Genomic DNA, 12,900 nt, shown 5'->3' on the forward strand with positions numbered 1-12,900 from the left:
TGTACTTCCCCTTGGTGCTCAAGTAAGAGGGAACAAAGGACAACCAAACACTGCAAAAGACCAACATGCTGAAGGTGATGAACTTGGCTTCATTGAAAGTATCTGGTAACTTCCTGGCTAGGAAAGCCACAGTGAAGCTGACAATGGCCAGGAAGCCCATAAAGCCCAAGACACAGTAAAACATGAGAGCTGAACCTTCATTACATTGCAGTACAATTTCTTTGGTGATTGAGTGCATGTCAGCATCTGGGAATGGAGGGGATGTTGAGAGCCACACAGTACAAAGTATGGCTTGAAAAAGGGAGCAGGAAAGAACCATTGAGCTGGCCAGTTGATTCCCCACCCATTTCCTCACCCTCGAGCCTGGCTTGGTAGCCATGAAAGCTAAAATGACAATGGTGGTCTTGGCCAATATACAGGAAACAGCCACTGTGAAGATGATGCTGAAACCAGTTTGTCGAAGGAGACACGCTGTGTTCCCAGGCTGTCCAATGAAGATCAAAACACAAAGGAAGGAGAGCAAGAGAGAGATGAGGAGAGCGTAGGTGAGGTTCCGGTTGTTGGCTTTGACAATGGGAGTGTCTTTGTTCTTCATAAAGATGCCCATCACAGAAGCTGTGATGAAAGAAAAGGAAAGGGCTGAAGTAGCCAAACCAATTCCCAAAGGTTCCCCATAAGACAAGAAGCTGATGATTTTTGGAGTGCAGGAATCCTGGCCAGGGTTTGAATACTGATCTTCTGGACATTCAAAGCAATTATCAGTGTCTGGAAAACAAGAGATGGTTTCAGTATACGACAGCCCCATACACAGTTCACTGCTATAACTAAGCATTCCTATTACAGAATCTGGAATCAAAGCTGCTGATTTGAAACAGAAAGGATTTTTTTGCAGTTGGGACAGGGGTCAATTCCTCCCCCCAATTTCGTGGAATGTGATCTGGTCGATTCCAACTAACTATGGATGGCAATATTTGAAGTTACCACTACCTCCACATTGTGGATTATTATTTATGTAACAGCACCAATGTCCATTGTAAATTATTACTGTTTGATTAAGCAATACAGAAAATATTGACGGATGGACGGTTGATATATCAAGTGGAGTAAAAGAGTAAATTCAGCAGGTACAGTGTGCTTCATTGTCTTATCGGACAGCAGACTTGACAAGCAGTTGACAACACCTTCGAATTTGAGCCATTTTTATCTGTTCCAGTAGTGTAGCTAGAGGGGGGTGCAAAGCACTCAGTTTTGCAGGGAGCCTCACCACGATGTGCAAGCTCCCCCTCCCCTTTGGAGCCTTTCTATACGCCTCGATTTTGCTCTAGCAGCCCAGAACGGCTCCGAAAAGGAGGGGGACTGGTTTCTGGCATGGCGCGGTGAGGCTGCCTGCAAAACCTTGTGCTTTGGACCCCCTCTAGCTACTCTACTGACTTGGACAATCTGATACAGAGATGCTGCCTATACATATGTTGATGTTTATGTGACATATCTTACTGTCTTGAGTTGAAATCTTCCCTTCTGGACACGGGAGGCAGTCGTAGCAGCAAAAAGGCTCCCCTTCCTTCTTTCTCCTGAAGAAACCTGAATGACAATTGTCATTGCACACTGAAAGGGGCAGTACCTGCTGGGAAATAGGAGGGGTAATATTTCAGCATCATGAGATGTGTTTTGGGAATAAACATCTCTCAAAGAAGACAGTCTGCTACTGGCTCTGCTTCCCCACAATCAGTACCGGTGCACCCCACCAGTCCTGCCTTACTGTGTGGTGGGGAGCCAGGAGGACTTCATGTCTCAAGAATGGGCTGCGTAGGTGTATCAGCTCCATCTCCAAAACCAGCAATCATGTGGTTCTAGTTTGCTTCTGCTCCTTCATGTTTGTTACAAACGCATTACAATTTGCTTTGATTTTCCACCTTGGCGCTTTTTTTGGTCAGTTGCTATATTGATAACTTTACAGCTCCTGCTCCTGTTATAATAGACTTGGCATCCTAAAGTAAGGCTAACCCAAAATGCCCCTTAAGTTGCATACAGACCAATCCTAACCTGCCCTGGACCAGATAGGCCGGCAGGCCTGCCCCACATCAAAGGTAGGGTTAGGACTGAATGCAGCTCAGCCAGGGGTAAGGGCAATTGCTTTCCCTCACCCCAGGTAAAGTGGCGGCAGCAGCCCTAATGCGGCTTCTCAAATCTCTGCCACTGATCCTAGCAGCCCGGAACTGCTACAGACTGCCCAGGAACGAGGATAGGATTCCTCTCCAGATGGCGCGAAAGTGCTTTATGACACTTTCGTGACACTGATGGGCCAACGCAAGGGACGTGTGCCAGCCCAGCGCACTTTCAGGATTGCACCCATAGTCTCATTTGCAGGTTTCAACATTGAAAACATATTTATTGATTCATATTAATGACATGGCAAAATTGGTAACTGGAGCTCTTCTCAGAGGCTGCTTTTGGTATCTACCCTTTTATCTTCAAGAAGTCCTGTGGTATTGACCCAACTAACCATAAAGCATTCTTCTAAGGCAGTGGTTCCCACACTTTTTAGCATCAGGACCAACGTTAAAAAATGTTCACTTTACCAGCTACTCAAGCCTTTGTGGTTATAATGGTGACTGGGCCGCAGTCAACACTGAGAAATCTATAAGATATACTTGAAAAGTTCAAATACCCCACCTGGTTAAACCTGCTGGGCCAAACAATGGCATCCTTATGAACAGTGAGCCTCTTGTCTGTGGAAGTCACTGGGTCTACTTTTCCAACTTTGACTCTCAGAAAAGACATGTTTGGGAATGTGACCCAGTTGATAAGATCATATCCAGCTAATAATTCCCCATTTTCATTAAAGGAAATCCTTTTCCCAGTAGTGGTGTTAAAGGCGACATTTCTCAAATAGTGGTGGAGCTACAAGGAACCACAACAGAAGAAGAATTTCAAAGGAGGCACAAGACATACTAATACATAAGAGTGTGTTCATCTTTGACAATCGAGGGATAGGATGAAGAGCCTGAACTTAACTAAATCCCCACATGGTTAAGTAGCAGCATTGGCACGGACTACACTACCATCCTGTGGAGAATTTTTGGCCACTGGTGGTCTCTTTGGGATGAGAGGACATTTATCCCTGTGCTCCAGGACATGTCTCAGCAGCCATAATGGGCCTATTCAGACCTGCTCCGGTATTATTTGCTAGAGCAAGTCCACACTGATCTGTGCAGGTGGATCAGGCCCAGAAAGGGTCTCAGGATTCACTGCACACTGTTACCAATTCCACCCCCTCCTGGACCCAATATGCGCACCCCCACTCCCATCCCCTCCCTGTTCCGCTCACCACCACCATGTTCAACTCACAGAAGCCCCAGTCTATTCTGTCCCCCGCTCCAGGTTTACCTGCTCCAGCAGGCCTCCATCACTCTCCCAGTACGTGCAGGAAGGCTCTGGCCTTCCTACTGGCGTGCTGGTTTCCTGCACTCTCGTGAAATGCACTTTTGCAGTAGCCTGCACCTGTTGAACACACTTTAAAACGGTTCAAATATTTAAAAGCTTTATCCAGGCTACTTTTAGTAATGGTGGTGGTCATGGTAGTAGCAGTAAAATACCAATGAATACAAGCTAGTAGTGTTGTTCTGTTGATGGTGCTTCTATGTACACGACACTTTTCAGAGGAACAAAATCTAATTCCAGAAAGAGACACAGCAGAGACAATTAGGACAACACCCTACTAGCAGGTTTACAAGAGAACTAACATGAACCTGAAAAGCAAAGCAAATGCTGCCTTGTGCATGGGTTAATAAATGAAGGAGTGTGCAGATTTTGCCAGAACTATCTCCTTTTCCAAGAAATTCTGGGTAACCACTTGGAATCGGCTTCTGTCTCTGTAAAGCACATATTGAACTGAGGAATGATGCCTTCATCCATCCCATCTGATTCCATCCCTTAGTCCAGTGGTTCTCAAACTTTTTAGAGGCCTAGAGGCTGCTGCCTGATTCTGATGGGGCATCAGAGCTCCCCCTCCAGCAGCAGCTTGTCCAGCCCTTGATAGCATGTTGGCAACCTTCAGTCTCGAAAAACTATGGTATCGCACTCTGAATGATGGTTCTGGCACAGCGTCTAGTGTGGTTGAAAAGGCCAATCTGGGAGTCACAATCCCTTCCACACCGGGAGCAAGTGCAGTCTGTCCCTGGTCTGTCTCCCTGGCTATGGGCCTTCCTTCTTTGCCTCTTTGCCTCAGACTGTTGGCAAAGTGTCTCTTCAAACTGGGAAAGGCCATGCTGCACAGCCTGCCTCCAAGCAGACCGCTCAGAGGCCAGGGTTTCCCACCTGTTGAGGTCCACTCCTAAGGTCTTCAGATCCCTCTTGCAGATGTCCTTGTATCGCAGCTGTGGTCTACCTGTAGGGCGCTTTCCTTGCACGAGTTCTCCATAGAGGAGATCCTTTGGGATCCGGCCATCATCCATTCTCACGATATGACCGAGCCAACGCAGGCGTCTCTGTTTCAGCAGTGCATACATGCTAGGGATTACAGATCGTTTCAGGACTGTGTTGTTTGGAACTTTGTCCTGGCAGGTGATGCCGAGGATGCATCGGAGGCAGCGCATGTGGAAAGCATTCAGTTTCCTCTCCTGTTGTGAGCAAAGAGTCCATGACTCGCTGCAGTACAGAAGTGTACTCAGGATGCAAGCTCTGTAGACCTGGATCTTGGTATGTTCTTTCAGCTTCTTGTTGAACCAGACTCTCTTTGTGAGTCTGGAAAACATGGTATCTGCTTTACCGATGCGCTTGTTTAGCTTGGTATCCAGAGAAAGAGTGTTGGAGATCGTTGAGCCAAGGTACATAAAGTCATGGACAACCTCCAGTTCATATGCAGAGATTGTAATGCAGGGAGGTGAGTCCACTTCCTGAACCATGATCTGTGTTTTCTTCAGGCTGATTGTCAGTCCAAAATCTTGGCAGGCCTTGCTAAAACGATCCATGAGCTGCTGGAGATCTTTGGCAGAGTGGGCAGTGACAGCTGCATTGTCGGCAAAGAGGAAGTCACGAAGACATTTCAGCTGGACTTTGGACTTTACTCTCAGTCTGGTGAGGTTGAAGAGCCCTTGATAAACAGAACGTAATCTGCCCTGTGGGTTTCATGAACCACCAAAAAGTAGGTTATGACCCACTGGTGGGTCCAGGATGCACAGTTTGAAAACTACTGCCTTAGTCCCTTTTCTTCCATCTCCCCTGCCTCCTGCTCCTGAGCTGACAGAAGGTGAAGGGGGATAACAATATGCAGACATGAATAGGAGAGAAAACCGGGTGAATTAGTCCTTATTATGGCTATGCATCTGTTGAAAAGGAGGGGCCTCTAGATTTCAACCCACTCTTGCAATTAGCCATCCAGTTTTGGAGTTGTGTGAGATGGTCAAGAACGTCCCTATATTCACTCTCTCCAACCCATGCATAATACCACATGTCTCAATTATGGCCACCCCCGGCACCTTCTTTCTAGACTGAATAGCCCCAAACACAGTGGACTTTATTCTTATGGGAGATATCCCCATCCACTAATCTTTTTGTTCACCATTACCTGCCATGGTGGATGATTTCGGATCTTCTCTCTCCTTCCATTTGCCATTGCTCTGTTTTCAAATTTTGACAAGTACATGGAATGCAAAGCATGTGCCACAGCATAGACCGCATTGTAGACGCTGTAGCTGTGGCTAGTCATGCTGGTTTCAAACACAGACCCAGGAAGAGTCTCCAGCTTCTCCTCTCCAGTGCACATCTCTCTGCTCACCTGATTTGCGACAGAGCTGGGGAATGAACATTCAAATGCCTTTTCCCAGAATTCCCTGAAAAAGCCATCTTCTTTTTGGGAGGCAGGATTTCTGAGCTGAATAAATTTCTGGAATCCAAGTAGCTCTTCAGAGTGAATGGCAAAAGACAGAGCGCCGTGGAGGAAATCAATGTCCCAATCCCTTTGGAAGGAAAATGATGTGAACTCCATCTGGGCTGTCATAATCCAGACTTTACCCTTGATCCTTGCTGCTATACCCTCAAACTCAGCAAAGTGGTTCAGCATCCTCAAGCTCATTGTGGTCTGAATTTCTCCATACACAAGCACAACATTGGCAGTGCTTCTCATAATGGTGTTGATTGTTTGGAAACTGTCGCTCTCTATTTTGTTAATAGATGACGATATGGCTGCAAATCGTGCTATGAAGTCAAAGCAGATGCCTCTCTGGGTAAACACAGCAAGCACATTATCTATAAATACCTCCGTATTATCTTCATTATGAGAAACCACTCCAATCCACGTCCACGCAAAATGTAACAGTAACTGGAGAATCCCTCTATATTGATGGGCTTCAGCAGGGACCATCTGATGGAAGAAGACTTGAGTGTTGTCCTTCATCACTGGAGGACAGCCATACAGAAACTAAAGATAATTTGAAACGGGATGGGAAGATATAGTTTCAAAATAAGCTCTACGCATAGGTTTTGGTTTATACTGATATACTTGCCAAATGGTTTCAGGGCAAGCATTTGGCCACTGAGATCCAATCAAGTTTCAATTTGCAATTCAGTCAGTCTTTATATATATATATATATATATATATATATATATATATATATATATATATATATAAAACAGTGATTTTCAACCACTGTGCCATGGCACTTAGGTGCGCCATGAGGGGTCCACACGTGTGCCACGGGACTTTGGGAGATGGTCATTTATTAGTAGGGTCATTGGGAAATGCGAACCCATCACCAATAGAATGCTGTGCCTTGTCAATGGGCAAAAAACCAATGCTAAAATATTTTAGCATCTTCCCAGTGTGCCAGGAGATGAAAAAGGTCGACAATTGCCGATATAGAAGAAGGAGTCAAAATAATACTTATTTGAATCAATATGATGGAAATATAAAGGCAGAATTTCGGAAGGCATTTTGATGCAAAGACTGTACACTGTGGATTAGCAACATGCAATAGAATACAAGAAGACTGATAGACTGCCAAAGTTCAACAAACTATGAACACCTAGATAGTTGTTGGAAGGACATGGTGCATATCTACACTCTCCAATTCCTTTCCTAGGCGGCTCTTCCAGTTCTGCTGATCCTTTGTATCTAAACAGACAAGAATCAAATTCATAACAAGGAATGGAGGGCAGCTTATTCGCTGGAGGGTGCATTAGACAGACCGTCTCTCTTGGAACTTTACTTATAGTGCACCTGACCCAAAGGTTTCCCAGTGACATAGTAATAAAAAACACTTTATTCATCTCGCTTTCATCTGCTTTGCTAATGTCCACATCTTACCTGTGGAATCTTGTACTTGCACAGAATGGTGGCCATATGTTGGGGAACTATAGAGTTAGGTCCCCCAATGACAGCCACTGGAATGCTTTTTCTGCCACACTTGAAGTTAGGCACAATTCTGCCCCACCCAAAGAGAAGTTCTACTGAGGCACGATAGATCCAGCTTTCAGTGAAGTGGCTGTTATAGAGGTGGAAGCCCAGAGTGGCATTGGGTAAAATCAAGGGATTTGCGTTGATCTCCTTGACTGCAAATTCCAAGGCCAGAATGTGCTGATAATTCTGAGTCAGGAACCTGCAATGAGCATGACAAGCCTACGTAAATAAGACCACAGCATTTGTTTTACACCGTACAGGGGTTTCTTGATTCAGAGTTAAAGCCTTTCACCCATATGATGCCAGCTGTCTAAGAAAAAAAGGGAGGATAATCATCATTATTGTTATTTTGAAACTAGGGACAGGCATTCTTTCAGAAAAGAAAAAGGTAAATATACATTCTGTCATTCTGCAGCAACAGTGACAGAGTGACAATGAATGGACGTCAAGGTTCATCTCCAAATATTCTCTACCTTCCGAAACTAGATCCAAACCACAACCAGTTTGCCTGAAGATATTACCATCACATTTGTAGGATACAATTAATGCACACACACACCCCTTACATGTATTCATCAGAGAGTTCCTGTGATGGATGTTTCACGAAAGTGATCTCATCTGAAAATATGTAGATCTGGGAAAGAATGCCAGCAATGACGAGGTCTCCTGCCTGGAAATACTTGTGGAGAATAGCAAGAGGGTTACTGATGGCACACCTCACAACAGGAACCTCACACACAATCTGTGGCAGCATCACAAACACTGACACCAAAAATACAATCATCTTGGAGGGAAAAAATCAACCCTGCATCATCCAAGACATGTCAATAATGCCTCTGCCCCCCCTTTTCATTTGTGCATCCTGGAATAGCACAGCGGACATAACTGGCCACTCGCTCCCCAGAATAGAAGTGCAGATGGCACAATGTAAACAATTAGGGAATAGACCAACAGAATCCAGTGTGATTCTGCACCATGTCTGAATTGCATCATGGATATTAATAACATCCTGTAGTTGAAGCCTGTAGTTTTGCAAGTCACCACTAGATGCCCCTTGGAAATTTGCAGAGAGGGCAAAAACACAAGATTTAATCACAGGTAATTTGATAACCACAAGGGACATTATCACCTCCTCAGAATTATAGGTTCTCTTTATTTTGCAGAAGAAAATATGTTTATGAGACCATAGCAAGACATTTCGGCAAGATTTTGAAAAGCAGGTTTCCTACTTGTGAAGAAATGTGGGTGGTAGTAGGACAGCTGCGTCCTGGTTGATGATATCCTGGCCAAATCCACTGCACTTTTTGGCATCCCTGGCAGTGGCGTCACAAGGGTTTGCATCACCTGGTGTGGGAGAGCAGCACATCACACCCATGATGGACCTCTCCCATGCAAAGGGTGGGGCAATGCCTCAGGCAGTGGGCGTGGTGATGTACCATTGCCCCACCCCTCTGTTTTCTAGGTTAAAACTTTTGATAGAATAGAAATATTCCTTTACCAGTTATTTCATTGCATCACAAATGAAATTACGCATCTAACGATATATAAGATGATGGTATTATTCAAAAACACCAAGATTTTAAAAATTTTGGCTAATAGTGGTGTCACCCCTGTGTGTTGTCACCCGGTGTGGCCTGCACCCCCTGCACCCCCTAGCGACGCCACTGATTCCTGGACATTCAAGTCTATTTTTTGTGTCCTGATTTTTTACATTTGCATAAACGGGCAACAAACAAACGATAACTGGATAACAAACCCCATATATCCTAAGCCTCTTATTCCAGCCTTAACCCTCACTCCTACCTTTGCATTTTTAAATTTAAAAAGTATGTCTAATATAAATGCACGTATGTTAGGACACACATGTCCAATACTGGAACAGATTGAACCGGGAAACGGTTATCTGGTCGAGGACACAATGGTCCTGTCACTCAAGTGAATATAGCATACTGGTTAAGAGACCAAGAATGTCCAATTAGAAGAAGGTGTCAAACCTGTTTCGTTCAGAGGACTGAAATTGGCATTCATTGTGACTGCTTTGGGCCAAAATGCCATATTTAAGCAGGAAATGACATCATTAAGCAGATGATGGCCAGAACTAAGCACTGTGTTCTCACATAGAAACTCATTAGCAGCAAATGATCAAAAGGAAAATTTGCAAATCATGTTCATATTTTCAAGATAAGAGAGAGCCCAATTGTCACTCTGGGAGAGCCCAATTATAATGGGAGCTGGATAAATTGCTTCAATGGGCCGCATTTGACCCGCAGGCCTTCTGTTTGACACCCCAGATTGAGAAGTAGGCATTGCTATTTTACTGGTGCAGACTTGAAAAGTCATGTGTTGACCTTCCAAGCTGACACAGAGGTTAGAATTTGGGAGAGTAGGCCTCTACTGGTCACACCCTGTTCTGCTCCTCACCCTCCTCCACCCAGAAATGCCTTTGCCTCCCCCTCCCCCCAGCCTCTGCATGCAGGCAACCACTGCAGTCAGGGTAACCAGATCCAATGGAGGACAGAGCATTGGTCGGATTCAAATAAATTGACAACAGGTTCAATGTCCTAATGACCATTTTAAGTATACCAAATATATACCCAAAGGTAGTTTAACTCTTGGGCGGATGCCATCATTGCCAGGTGGCTTATTGATCTTTAACTTATCAATTAGGTCTGAAACATCTTCTCTTTTAACCTCTATCTGACTTAATTCCTTGGTCAGGAGGGGCTGTTCGGGCAGCGGTATCTGCCCAAGGTCTTCTGCCATGAAGACAGATGCAGAGAACTCATTTAATTTTTCTGCCATCTCTAAATCTCCTCTTATATCTCCTTTCCCTCCCTCTTCATCCAGAGGGCCAACCGCTTCTCTGATGGGTTTCCTGCTTCTAACATATTTGAAGAAGCTTTTATTATTACCCTTAATGCCAGTGGTGGGATTCAAATAAATTAACAACAATTGCTATGTCCTAATGAGCAATGAGCAACTCAGCTTCAATTGTCTGCCGCAAAGGAAGTTGAAAGACTACGGCTGCAGTCCTATACTGCAGCCGTAGTCTGCAGTATACAGTACACACTTTCCTTGGAGTAAGTCCCATTGAACATAATGGGACTTACTTCTGAGTAGACAGTCATAGGATTGCACTGTAACTTTAACCAAGTTACTGTAACTTTAACCCAATGTCTAAATCCAAATTGCAAGGCTGCAATTCTGTCCTCTATAGTCATATTTACAGGCCTCTGGCCACTAGTTTCCAAGGAGGATAAACATGCTGCTGAAATGCACATTTCAAATGGACATTTTTTCTTGAATTCTCAAGGCAATTGTATAATGAAATCAGGAAGGCACCAAGAAGAGGAGATGGGAACTGCCAGGGCTCCAGGTTACCAATCTCTGGAGACACCACAGCAGCATAGCACCTTCACATCTGCACAAACCAACTGGCTGCACTGGGCTTTGAGCTGGGCCACCTTCCTTCTCAGTGGGAACTTGGTGATTTTTACCAGAGCAGTCAATCCTCTCAAGGATCTGGTTCACTTTTAGTGGTGAACATCTGGTCAGCAAAAGTGCACTGAGCACATAGTCTGACACCTCATCATCAACCAAAAGCAACAACAGCATAGTAACCTCTTTACATCTCCCCTTCTTTTTTGTTCTATTACAGCATTCCTCAGCATCTGCCTCTCGCCCGCTGTACCATTTTGCATGGCCCACCTCTGGGAAGTACAACTGGAAGTAACTGGAATGACTTTATCACCAGTTATTTCCATACTAAGAGGCCAGACATGATGCAACAAACCACAGTAAGAGGCTCAGGCTACAATCCTATCCACTTTTTCCTGGTAGTAAGTCCCATTGACTATAATGGAACTTACTTCTGAGTAGACATGCATAGGATTGGGCTCCCAGAGTAGATGGGAGGGCTTTTTTGATTGCAAGAAAAGCAGAACTGAGCCTCCTACCACTGTTTGTTGCATCATATTGCTGGTCTCACTGCCAGGCAGTGGAGGTCTGGGGGGGTCCTGCCATGAGTCCCACTGGGCACCACCTCAGGTACCACTGGTTGAGAAATGCTGCTCTATTGCTTTTGCCACCCAGCCCCAAAAAGAATTCCAGTGAACTCTAAAGCTTCCCCCTCCAACTTCCAACTCTGCAATCCAATGCACTTCTACTCAGAAGCCCAACAAGTTCAAGGGGAGTTGTTGACTTCCAGGGTTTGAGAGAGAATGGCAGCCTTGAAGGACAGTTTCACTAATGAGCAAAAAGGTACTACGAGGGGACTGTTCTTCTAGGTTGCTTTCTGACAGGCAACAGCAGATACCCATCACTTTGGTCTACTCTAGTGGCAATTCTCCCACAAGTTTGAGGGCTGCTACTGACCAGGGAGTGCAAAGCAGGGGCCTGCAGTGGGTGGGGAGGCAGGTGAGGCAGAACCTCCCCACCACAGTCCTGCAAAAGTGTTGCAGCTGTGTAGGTGCCCAAGCACCCACAACCCAGCCTAAAAATGAAAATTAACAGCACATGTAACAAGCCTTGCAGGTTTTGAGGTTCACCCTTATCACAAGTTCCTCCCACTGCTTCTTCATTAGGTGATAAGACCTAAACCCAATTTGCAAACTTGTTCAAAAAATCTTCAATTTCTAGTCAGCCTGCCATTTCACATGCATGGGGGGGGGGGGGGAGAATAACCTAAAGGAACTTTTCTGCGAGAGAAGGAGCAATGCTAACTGTACCATCCTCAGCACACTTACCTGGGAATAGCAGCCCAATCCTATGCAAGCCTACACAGGAGTAAATCACATTCTATAGTCAATTGGGCTTGCTTCCCAGGTGTGAGTAGGATTGCAGCCTAAGGGCTATCCAACTTTCCAGAGCCAATGCAGTCACATTGCAGTCCCGAGGTAAGGGAACAAACATTCCCTTGTCACAAGGAGACCTCCAGGACTTGGTGCTGGAAAGTTACAGTTAAGAGGACTTAGGACCCAATCCTATCCAATTTTCCAGTGCCAGTGCAGTTGTACCAATAGCGCATGCACTGCATCCTGTGGTGGGGGCAGGGAACATTTGTTCCCTTACCTCAGGGCTGCATTGTGACTGCACAGGTGCTAGAAGAAAGCCTCACTGAGCACAATAGGACATACTTCTGAGTAGACATGCATAGGATTGTGCCCTAAGGCTGCAATCCTACTTCCACTTTCCTGGGAGTAAGCCCCATTGGCTATAATGAGATTTACTTCTGAGTAGATATGCATAGGATTCTGCTCAAAGGCTGCAATCCTATCTGCACTTTCCTGGGTGTAAGACCCATTGAACACAATAGGACTTACTTCTGAGAAGACCTGCATAGGATTGTACCCTTAATGAAGTAATGTTTTGTGCCACATTCCTGCCTTTTTTTAACCTGAGGAATTTCAGCTGTGGGATCATCACCTCTATGTATCTGATAGCGTATTATACAATCATTGTGTAACAAAATATTGTATTGCAATGAAAAGATCCCAGGCACAAA

At 45.0% G+C, this 12,900-nt stretch overlaps 1 protein-coding gene across 1 annotated transcript in view; it reads right to left on the reverse strand.

Moving 5' to 3' along the window:
* The window catches only part of LOC136653774 (vomeronasal type-2 receptor 26-like), a 50,407-nt gene that overhangs the window by 17,172 nt on the left and 20,335 nt on the right, over positions 1 to 12,900 (reverse strand). The window contains exons 3-6 of the mRNA XM_066630653.1: positions 8,627 to 8,741; positions 7,305 to 7,596; positions 6,034 to 6,220; positions 1,495 to 1,581 (exon numbers count right to left, since the gene is read on the reverse strand). Of these exons, the coding sequence (XP_066486750.1) occupies positions 1,495 to 1,581; positions 6,034 to 6,220; positions 7,305 to 7,596; positions 8,627 to 8,741 (681 nt within the window). The remainder of the gene's footprint in view (positions 1 to 1,494; positions 1,582 to 6,033; positions 6,221 to 7,304; positions 7,597 to 8,626; positions 8,742 to 12,900) is intronic.

This window comes from Tiliqua scincoides, chromosome 5 (genome assembly GCF_035046505.1).
Source record: "Tiliqua scincoides isolate rTilSci1 chromosome 5, rTilSci1.hap2, whole genome shotgun sequence".
Lineage (NCBI taxonomy): Eukaryota > Metazoa > Chordata > Lepidosauria > Squamata > Scincidae > Tiliqua > Tiliqua scincoides.